Source organism: Colossoma macropomum, unplaced genomic scaffold, assembly GCF_904425465.1.
Source record: "Colossoma macropomum unplaced genomic scaffold, Colossoma_macropomum, whole genome shotgun sequence".
NCBI classification, from domain to species: Eukaryota; Metazoa; Chordata; class Actinopteri; order Characiformes; family Serrasalmidae; genus Colossoma; species Colossoma macropomum.
In genome coordinates, this window is record NW_023494795.1 from 23,667,598 (window position 1) to 23,679,679 (window position 12,082).

The following is a 12,082-nucleotide window of genomic DNA, read 5'->3' on the forward strand; positions in this document are numbered from 1 at the left end:
AAAAATCCAGTTTGCCAGCGATTTTGCAAATAATGCACATTTTCAAATATATATAACATTTCTAAAAAGGAAGTTGTGGAAGAAATAACATGCATAGTTCAACAGAGGGAGCTCCAAAACAGGTAGGGATTGCATTACTACTGTGAAAAGAATTGAAGGTCAATTGTATACCTTTAATGAGTTTTAAAGGTATTTTCCCAAACAAACAAATAACATAAAAAGGCTGATGTCAAGGCAGGATGGAGGGAGTCAAATCAATGTAAAATATATAACAGGATTATAAATGTATATTCCCCTGAGAGTGCTACGCAAGTGACAGCATATGTATCATGAAAAGTACAGATTTTTCCAAGAGTGTGGAATGCAGAGAGAGAGAGAGAGAGAGAGAGAGAGAGAGAGAGAGAGAGAGAGTCTTTAATGTTAGACCTCTTGTTCTCTTGTTTCATTATCATCACTCTCACAGCTGCTGAATGCAGAACGGTGCAGTGTAAAATTACAAGGACCTACTTTTCCACTCACACAAACCTCTTCAAAATACCTTGACTGTAACATTCTCATGCCAATAAAATGCTCATCAATGTTTATGTGGTATTGGCTGTCCATTGTCAAGCATGGATTCTTACTCATTGCACACACACAGTAAGCAAAAATAGAATAGAAAATTAGCAGTTTCCACTCACACTTTATATGTAGGCGGGTTGGCAATGTTTACAATTTTCTTCTCTTTTCCTCCCATCTCTGTGAAAAGTTGCCTTTAAACTGTCACTTTCTCTCCTCTTCTTCTCTATGCTCCACTCTTCCCCTCTCAGTCCACAGCCTGGCACTGTGATCTCACAGTCAGAGTGCAGTGTGTGTTCAGAATGTGCAAGTCTCTCTGAGGTGGGTACTGAAGTGAGTGTCCAGTGAATGAGAAAACACAATCAGGCGAGTGTGTTGATGTGGGCATGGGAGACAGCGGGGGGGAGGAGTATAACTTGTTATTGTCGGGCATGTGGAATTTCAGCACCATGTGTTCTGAGTGGATCAAGGCAGTGGGAGCCTGCAACAGAAGGGCTTACAGTTAGCAGCCCACATCACAGTCACTTTGGTCAAATGCATTCACAGAATACAAACAATATGCTTGTATTGAGGTACAGATCGTCTGCTCGAATAAACTCAAATCTTCGAAATGGTGACTTTACAGAAGAGGCAAAAACCTTCTGAACCTATAAAGGAAGTCAATGTAGCAAGATTTTTTCCAAATAACTGCAGAAGGACAGCTGGAGTTTTTAAATTAAAAAAAGGAAAAAAACAACAAGAATTGAGATGCAATTTTTTTCATGACTCCATGTATGGATAATTCCACTGAACTGGTTTGAATAGTTCAAAACCCATTTTTAACTTTTTGGACTTTTAACTGACTTGGACTGTAGACTAAAATCCTTTTACTTTGAATCATGTTATGCCTAAATTATGTTTATTGTATTACATGGTCAACATTACTTTTCCACAGTAGTAACTGTTTCGATAGTGACAATTTTAGATCATTTTGAGCAGAGCTCAAAAACGCAGGCCAGTATTTGAGCGGCTTTGAGCAGTTAAACACACATAAATCATAATATTTTTAGAAAAATACAAAAAAGTTTACTTAATTTCAGAAAATGCGTTTCTGTAGTCTGTGACCTGTCCAGGGTGTTTTCTGCCCAATGACCGCTGAGATAGGCTCCAGCACCCCCCACAACCCAGAAGGATAAGCAGCTTAGAATGTGTGTGTGTGTGTGTGTGTGTGTGTGTGTGTGTTCCGGTAGTGATTATTCTTAATGTGAAGCAAATGTAAATGTAATGAAATATGTAATTCACTGTATAATTAATTATTATTCAAATAGAAATAACTATTAAAATTTTGAAAAGAAAGACAGCAAATGACAATAATAGATTCAGACACGTGCCCATAACAAATGCCTGTAACTTTCACAGACTAATACTGAAGGCTGCAACCAAAATACTAGGTTCTTATGAACAGGATATGAGCTTATTAGCTTTGAAACATGGACTGGCTCTTATATTATGTTATGTTAAAGTCTGCTAATGCTCTTCAGCTTCCACTGAGGTCCTCTGAGGGAACACACAATATTTACAGCCTTCAGCTGTGACTGGAGCAGCAGTGAGAGTTTAGTTAATACCTCACAGACGCAGGCCAAATATGTAAAGTGCAGTGTGTAAGGTGTTGAAACAGTAAAACCCTCTTAATGTGATGCATTTATTTTGGCCTTAATCTGGCTTGTAAATGGATCTGTTGGCTTGGCTTGCTGTCCTTCAGCCGGTGCTCTTATTTTATTTAGCTCGCTGCTATTGTAGACTTTCCCTGATTATGATATGTGGTAGAGAGCGAACAGGGTTTTTCTAAGGCTTGGACGTTGTTACTGAAGACATACACCATGACCCCAGTGTTTTATGTGTCTTCTCTTAATAAATTATGTGTTTGAGCATGTTCACTATTGTTGAAATCTTACTGCGAAATCTTACCAATGTTGCACACTGATGTATCAAAGCTTGCAGTTTTGCATTATCTATGCATACATGTGAAACACATTTGCCAAAAGAGCCAAATGCAAATCTTTCAGTGTGCTTCCGGTAATGCTTTACCTGCTTTACCTTAACCCTGCTTCATAACATTGACATGACCGTGGCATGAATACGTCGTAGTAGTTATATACTGTCATAATTTATCATTTCGTGTTTCGTAATATAACAGTGCCATGTTACATTCTCATTGTAAATGACATGACAGCCTATGCCACATGTTAATTTTGCTGTGTACTGTAGTTGGCCAATATGAAACAATATGCTAAATGTCATGACAATTAATTTTAATGGTAACATGACACTGTTATTTTTCTGGACATAATCAAGGACAAAACATGACAGCATATGACATCCACTATGACATGTTTATGTTACATAGCAAGGTTCAAGTACAGTGCTTCCTATTTCCCTTTAGCTGACAAATACCTGAACTAAAGTAAATCACTAAGACAAAAACATTGCTGGCATTTTTTCTTCACATAAAAGTGTATATATATATATATATATATATATATATATATATATATATATATATATATATATATATATATATAAGGCTCCTCCTTCAAGTCTAACATACTATAAATTTCCATCTGTACTATACATTTTGTCCAAGTTTTCACTCCCCACCAGCAATCTGCTCTCAGTTCCTCAGTCTTATCTCGCAGTGTGTCTCTGTTTAACAAGGGTGGGTGGGTAGGGTTTGACTGGGGTCTCAGGATTCCAGCCCAAGTTTTTTTTATTTTTTTTTTTTCACTTCTATAGTCATACATCCTCTTCTCCTACTACAACTACATGGCAAAGGCTGCACTCACAAAATGGTATTTAACATTTTGAGCTACTCTTTTAGTGCATTTGCTTGCACTGCTTCATGAAATGGGCTTAAGCAACCTTGAAAATTGCATTCACTGCTGATATATGTCTCACCCTGTCTGGATAAAGTCCAGCTGATGAAACAAGATCAGCAGGTCCAATCATAGTTCAGCACTGAGGGGGCAACAACCAAACCCTTAAAGTACACAGAAGATAAGCCTCACCCTCTCTCTCTCTCTCTCTCTCTCTCTCTCTCTCTCTCTCTCTCTCTCATACATTTCTGTATTTTTAAAACACAATATACATTTTAATTAACATTTTAGTGCCAAACATAAAGATATTTTACAGGAAAACATAAAGACATATTTTACAGGGAAATGATCTCTAACCAGCTGCAGAAAGTAAGAGTTTGCATATGTTTATTCTTCTGTGTTTTCTGAACACTGAAAAGTAAACTCGTACAATTTTGGTCTTTCGTATGATTCATTCAATAATAATTTCATCATTAATGTGAAAATTATTTATTTATATATTCTTTTCTCCTATGTTTGTCATTTCACTTATGTATCTATATGTTGTGTACAGTACTGTGCATAAGCAGGCACCTACGGATGTTATTTAAAGCCATTTATCTTGGCAGTAATACAGTAAAAAGTAACAAGAATTTCTTGTTTTCAAAAAAGTAGTTAAAAAAAAACGATGTGTTTTTCTCCCAGATGTCTCCTGGACGCCCCTGCCACATACACTACATAAAAACACTTATTATTATATTAATATTATTTGTATTTTTTGTAATAGTGGTGTTTTTTTGAATAAATAAGTGGTTACTGAAAGACAGTGAGACTTTTCTTTGGTCCCTAAAACCTTTGCAGACTTCTGTATTTATTTATTGTTTTTTTTAACATGGACTCTTTCATTGTATTTGCTTGCTGCTGAATTCTTCATTTATTTAATCAACCACAGTACTTCAAGGAAATGTTCATGATACACAACGTGCCACAATATAACTATTTTTCGAACATTTGATAAGTTGAAAAAACAGGACTGATGATGCTCTTTTTGTAATCAAATATAAAGTTATTTAAGCGCTGATGATATCCACGATACACTCAGAGCAGCTTATTGTGACTTATTGTGATGTAATTATCACAATAATGATAAATATTGTCATAATTCCCAGCCCTACATCCAGTCTTGGCCAATCTTATCCGCAAAGGTTTTCATACCAAACAAGCAGGAGCAGAGCCTGACTCTGCCTGTTTGATTAATTGACTGATCATGTGTGATCCAGCATTGCTGAAATGAAAACCTGCAACACGGATATAACTGGACACCCCTGCCTCGGAGAGTTACAGCACAACAGCAATGGCTACTGTGAATCATAAGGGGCGGCGGCGAGGAGGGGGCTTATATTTTCCCTTCCTGTGCACAATCAGGGTTTCAGTTAACTCATCACATGAACATCTTTCTCATTCTAGATGGGTAGCGAGTGCACGCGAATCCTGGTTTCCTCGTGGCTATAACGAGCGGGTGAATGTGTTAGTCAGTAGGACAGATCATCATCAGGCTGAAAGATCCTCATCGCTGACTGAGAGGGTTTGGTGTGACGTCTCTGGGCGTTCACCGCCGCTGTTGGTATAAAGTGCGCGTTCACGCTGCCAGTGCGTCGCCGTGCACCACCCACCAGGAAGAGCAGGTCTCACAGGGAAGAACCTCCGTATGTGAGTATTTCTAAAGCCTGCCTTGCTTGGCTCTACAGGCTAGTTATGTCAGACTAGTTGTCACTGTGCTTCTGCAGAGTTAAGTCGTCTTCTCGGCAGGACTTTATCACGGGACTGTATCACAGGACTGCACTACTCTGCACTGTTCCGCTGATAAACAATGTGCTTACACTGCATTGCGTAAACGAAATGTGGAAGCAACTGTTTTTGCCGCACTTTGAGCTGCATTAAAACGGAGAAAAGGCTTAGCGTTGCTGATCTTTCATTTGTGGGACGTGGTTATTGCAGTACGTCATATTAAAAGTGAAAGTTGTTGGAAGGCAGATATCCTGCAACTCAGTAATGAGTGGGAGTCATTTCAAGCTGGACAGCACTAACAGGCAGCCTTCTTCTAGAAAATCTAACAGATTAGATATAGGCCTTCATTTGCAATTACATGAAGGAATAAACAGTTTATACATCTCTCAGTGACGAAGAGCACTGAGGTTATGGGTTACATGTTTGGATTATATGAAAGTCTGTGCACTTGAGCGCTGTCTTAACGTTGCAGTGCTGCTGAAGCAAAGTAAACTTGGATTTTGTTGTAGAAAGGATACTTTTGGTTTCGTATATGAGTGAAAATCCACTAAAACAGGGCTAATTATGCTCTCTCATGTTATGAAACATGCAGTTTGCAAGTGTTCTTTAAAATAACATTCCTTTTTCAATTAATGTTTCACTACAATACCCAGCGTGCATTAGACAAAGTAAATTATAAAACCGTTGGGAAACCCACCAAGAGCGATAAAGATATGAAGGCTACAGACATGATATTCAGCTTCCTAGCAGCACTGTTGGTTATCTGGCTTCCTTCTGTATTCACTGACTAACAAAAAGGAATTCAAACAGCCCACCCTCATGTGTCCGTGTAGTTTTTTAAGGTTCCTCCCACCTTCAAAATACATCATCAGAAGGAGGTTTTCCTAGTTTTTAACAAAAAAAACTCACTCTCAAAACTGTGAAAGAGGCCAGAGTGCATCTTTAAGTACTGACAACAGTTGCAATATGCATGTTCATAAAAGTATATTGTGATGTAATATGACATAACTGGTCAGCAATGAATATGGTCCTATTTCTCACGCCTACTTTCATGTCACGTGATCAAATAATGGAAGTTTTTGTTCTTCATCAGATTGGGCATTCATCGATATCCACCATGGATAGTCTGATTAAGGCTAATGGCACCTTCGCCCTGGACCTGTACCGGATCTTGAGTGACAGTAACCCATTAGGGAACATGTTCTTTTCACCACTGAGCATCAGCGCAGCACTCAGTATGGTCTACTTAGGAGCAAGAGGGACCACTGCTAAAGAAATGGCTAAGGTACGAGTGTCTGCAATAGGATGATGTCCATTTTAAGTTGCTTGCTCCCAGAGACAGATTAAACTGTTCTTCATTTAAGTGGGCGTTGACCTTAATGGACAACGTACAACATCACAGCTAGCCGTCCCTACAACCTTTAAAGTTCTGATGATGAACATCCTGTGTGCAGTTCGGCAAATCATGCAAATCATATTTTTTTATTAGACAGTCTCAGAAATGAGGAAGACTGGATGAAAGTGCAGTGTTTTTTATTAACATAACACAGGAAAAAGACAGTCCAACAGGTATTTCTTGTTAATATTTGCCATCTTTTCATACTTGACCACACACCTCAGGGCAATACCCCTCTATACCACTGCAATGAAGGGTTTGCATGATGTCCAATGTTCTGATTTTGACTAGACATCCACTGCAGAGCTCCACAGTGCCTAAACTGTCTAATGATTGCCTTTCAAAGTCTGTGATTTGCAGTTAGAGATCACTGTTTGAGTGCAATAAAAACTATGCAGATCCACTCACAGCATGTTTATGACTTGACTTTAGACTGAAGCAAAGTTTGCGTTGTCATGGTAAGCTCATCAAAGCATTGTAACTGTTCCAACTGTTCAGATGTATAGCTTATAAGTTTGAAGAAATTACAACATACATACTAAAAGGAACACACTGGTTTATAACTTTTTGCAGGTCATGTCCTTCAGTTCACTCCCTGATGTTCACAGTCATTTCAAGAACCTCAACTCTGCAATAAACAGCCCCAAAGCCTCCTACATCCTCAGGCTAGCCAACAGGCTCTATGGAGAGAAGAACTTCAAATTCTTACCTGTGAGCTACCTCACCTGTCCTTTCATTTTAATTTTGCTCTGTTCTGCACATTTAGCTAAGCTATTCAGTAGGTAAGAAGAGTTAATCCACAGTCTAACCACAAGTTTCACCCTTGACCTTGTATTCAAATAATAATGTCCCAACACAGCATTGATGCAAAATAAATGGTGAGTGTTAAGCCCATTTTACACCAAATGTGGGCCATGCCTCCTATAGTAGTCAGTTTTATAGTCCACACTACCCATGTGTATCACATGATGTTGCCCTGGTAAATCACATGTGAAGCACTCCAATACACTTGTGTTTTTTTTTTTTTTTTTTTCTAGCTAGAAACAATACAAAATTCAGTTTTCTTCCTATATTGTGTAATCTAGGCCTACAGTTTAAGAACAACAGCATTGCACTAGCACCGAATAAAAAAAAAAACACTTTTTGCTTCATGAACGCAATGTTTGAGTTGCATGCAATGTGAAATAACAGCAGTTTAGCAGTTTAGGCTTACTACGTGTGCCATGTCTCTTCTGCCGTAAAATTGCCTTTATACTGTTGTATCGATAGGAAGTCTAAAAGATAAGAGAAGCTGTAATATACAGCAGGTGCTGTAATACCCTGTGTGCTTGTGAAATGTGTGTAACCTGGCTGTGTTGTTATTTGTTGCAGGAGTTTGTGGAGTCTACTCAGCAGCTGTACCAAGCTGACCTGCAGGCAGTAGACTTCATTGGAGAATCAGATGAGTCACGGAAGCTTATCAACCATTGGGTAGAAGAGCAGACAGAGAGTGAGAACAGAATCTTTTTTGGACAAATATCTAGGGATGCACCAAAAGTTTTGACTGAAAAAACAAAGATTAAATAGGGATAAAACAAAGTATCAAAGTCTAAGACATAATAAATAATTTGAATCGTAATGATAAAGAGAAAGTGTAATTAAAATTGATTCTTTTGCTTTTGTATGCTGGTCAGCACAGTCTTGTTCAGACATATAAAATGACAGCAGATAAACAGTGAGTATGATGGCCGTGTGGATCTATGTCATGGTTTCTACAAGGGACATTAGACACGTGATTTATAATCACTATACATTACTATATTATACATTGCATCAAGAGGGGTTACAACACCCCAGAACTTCTCCATTAAAGTCTAGATACCACTTTAAAACTGCTCAATATGCAGAATGCATCAAAGCAACAGGGGCTAAAAGGTAAGTCCCAGATAGCATGGCTTAGCTACAGTTTTTGACAAGAAAAAAAAATCACAAGTGACAGTGTAAACCATAACACATGTATTGCCAAAGCTGCTCTCTGTTGGTGAAGATGTGGGATTTCACTCCATATGCTGTAGCCTACATAGATCATTTTAGTAAGTTTATTGAACATGAACGGTTTATTGTCAAATTTTCTCAGTTTTCAGTTTGAGTTTTTGTCACAGTGTGTCCTGAATATTTTCCGGTTTCACTCAATGATTTTCATTGTGGTGCATCACTAATTAAAATACATAACCCAGCATAACAAAGATATCTGCGTCAGACCACACTTGTAAATTAATACAACTTCTCTTTCCTTTCTCAGGTAAAATCAAAGATCTTCTGAAGCCAGGCATGGTCACTGCAATGACTCGACTTGCCCTAGTCAATGCTATCTATTTTAAAGGCAACTGGCTGCAGAAATTTAATGCTGAAGATACCAAAGAGGTGCCCTTTAAGATAAATCAGGTGGGATTCAGATAATACAGAGAGATATAATAATGCTGACCCTGTCCACAGCTGCATAAACAAAGCTAAATTGTCATGTTAAATAATGAAAAGCTATCAGAAAAGAACTACACACATTATTGCATCAGTAGGAAAATCATTGAACTTAATTAACTGTTAATATGCAGGTGTAATAACTAATTCAGTCTGGAAAAAACACAGGACAACCTTTCACTGTGCTATTTGGTACAGTATAGCAGTTGTCAATACTTGTCTTTGTGTATGTTTAATAGAATGAGAGGAAACCGGTGCAGATGATGTGCCAGATGCACAAGTTCCCCTTCGCGTACGTCCCTGAGTACAAACTGCAGGTGCTGGAGTTGCCATATGTGCAGGAAGAGCTCAGTATGCTGGTGCTTCTTCCACAGGAGGCTGAGGATGGCTCTGACTCACTCCAGAAGGTCAGCACAAACACCCACTCTTTCGTTACCTTCTAATTCACACATGCCATGTAGATATAAAAAAGAGGCCTTTAAAAGAAGACTGTTTTACATCCAGTAGATTAGATCATACTTCTCACTATTGACTACCACTGTTAGCATGTATGGGACTTGCAAGAACTTGTATGTTAATGGCTGTTTACTGCCAGTAATTAGCTTCTGGATAGTCTCATAAGCCAAACTTCTGCCTATTAGTAGAGATTCTTGTGCATTTCACTGCAAAAACATGGCCAAGAATTGCTTACATTTTCAAGAATATGTGCAAAACGACAAATCGCAGCCTGTTGTTGTGGTGCGGCAGGTAGAGGGGGCAATTGTGAAAACGTGCACAGATATATCTTGCTCTGAAAGGATTATCTTTTATCATAATGTTCAGTGTAGACTGCTGTTCACAATTGTTGACCAGAATTTGGCTGGAAAAACAAAAGTTTGTTTCCCCTCTGACTGAATAAAACGTTGCATGGAAGTCTACATACACAGACTTGTGGATAGAACACATTCACTGCAATAAAATATCCGGAATATTCCATAAGTCACATATTCAACAGGAATTTGCATCTTCCAGATTTCCTAAATGTAAATGTTCTATGTTCTATATAGAAAAAAGTAAATGTTCTATGTTCTATATTTTCTATAGGTTGAAAATAAATTATTAATTAAAAGCACATTTTAAGTAAATCAGTTTCCATTAACTAGTTAGTTAGTTAACCATTAGTTAACCACATTACATGTATTTTCTAATTCTATACAAAAAAAACAACTCTGTTCCTCATTTAGAAGCCTTGCAAAATGGCTTTTCAGTGTTTTCAATGTTAAAAAAGCTAAAAAATGCTAAAAGGTGTTACAAGAGCTAAATGCCACCCCAATCACATTCACCCAGATACAGTCAAATTGTGAGCGTGTTTGTAATGCTGGTTTCACAGATCAGACACACGCAAATAAAAGATAAACCGTAAGGTTTATTCAGAGGGAAATGAGCAGGGTTAACACCAGACCAGGTCAGCAACCAGACTACCATACATGGGAGTGAACGAGATCAGAGTCGAATAAACAAGCGAGGGTCATACACGAAAAGAGTAAGCCAAAAAACAGGATCGAGAATTGGAAACAGGAGAAACAAAGCAGGGTCAAACACAGAACAGCAATCAGAAAAACAAGACAGCTCGGTATGCACTGACAAAACAATGGCAATACTTTGCAAAGACAAGGTTCAAACAGACTGGTGTATATACAGAACAAAACAGGTGGTGGTGATTAGTATTCAGGCAACTGCCATCTGCTGGGTGGTTTGTGATTGGCTGGAAGAGTCTCATGACTGACAGAAGGATTCTGGGAAGTGGAGTCCATGAAGGTATGAGAGTCTGAGGACCAGGAAGTGTGACAATATTATTACATGGCAATATTTAATACAGAAACATACTGCAATAACTACACATTTCAAAGGCTGTTATTTTTTTCTTTATAAAAGATTTCTCTCACCAATCAGTTTAAGTTTCCATGCATTTTAATGCATTGTTTTCAAACATGCACCTAAATTCATATCACTTTAAAATGAAACTACAACTGTGCAGATGTGTCTTTGTGTGGGAACAAGTACTGCCCATTAACTCCTGTACTACTGAACAAAGGAAACTGTCATATGACAGTGATGACAGTGTCTACGTGTTACTTAACAGCTGGAGAGTGAGCTGACACTAGACAAGCTGCGCGAGTGGACCAACCGAGAAAACATGGATACGGGAACAGACATCATCGTCCATCTGCCAAAATTTAAACTGGAGGAGGAGAGCTCTCTAGAGGAGGTGTTGACCAAGATGGGCATGAGCTCTTTGTTCCAGGCCGCTGCTGCAGATCTGACAGGGATGAGCAGTGACGGGGGCCTGTATTTGTCGGCAGTGGCCCACAAAGCCTTTGTGGAGGTGAATGAGGAAGGCACAGAGGCCGCAGCAGCCACAGCTGGCATCATGCTTTCTGCATGTTGCGTGAGGAGTACTTCATTGCAGACCACCCCTTCCTGTTTTTCATCAGACATAACCCCACTAACAGCATCCTCTTTCTTGGCAGATTCAGAGGCCCACAATAAAGATGTAGTATTCTCTTATGCCATGAAAAATGAATGGTTTTAAAATGTTTTCATTAAAAACATAAAAAATAATAACTGCAGTTAAAAAACTAATTATGCGTTCATTTTAATGTGTGTTGGGAATATAATGTAGCCATTTCAGAGAATTATTTAACATTTAGTTGAAGTGACACCAAATAATATTAAAAACTCAAGAGAAAATTTAGGACCACATCTTCATATTCTGAGATATGAAAGCAAGAGTCAGAGGCATAAATAAAAATTGTTTTAGTCTTTTATTATACAGAAGCATTTGACTCGTTTGCAAGTATGATATTTGCACTTGGCAAATAAGGCATATAAGTTCATCATATTTTAAAAATTTAAGATCATCCATACAGGAAATAAAGTAAATGATTACGTATGAATGTAACACACACCTTACTTGGAGGTTTCAAATTCATTTGATTTACCTACAAGCACACAACTGCATAAAACTGCTTATCATGAAACAACATAGCGCATATATATGGTGATATCTGCA

General features: G+C 38.2%; 1 protein-coding gene across 1 annotated transcript; it reads left to right on the forward strand.

Moving 5' to 3' along the window:
* The first annotated feature begins 4,909 nt into the window (after positions 1–4,909).
* On the forward strand, positions 4,910–11,652 carry LOC118815653 (leukocyte elastase inhibitor-like). Its single transcript, XM_036581917.1, is given in 8 exon segments — positions 4,910–5,099; positions 6,271–6,462; positions 7,147–7,284; positions 7,945–8,062; positions 8,855–8,997; positions 9,270–9,437; positions 11,153–11,438; positions 11,441–11,652. Coding segments are annotated over 7 exon segments (1,140 nt in total). The 5' UTR covers positions 4,910–5,099; positions 6,271–6,294; the 3' UTR covers positions 11,560–11,652.
* Positions 11,653–12,082: the final 430 nt, after the last annotated feature.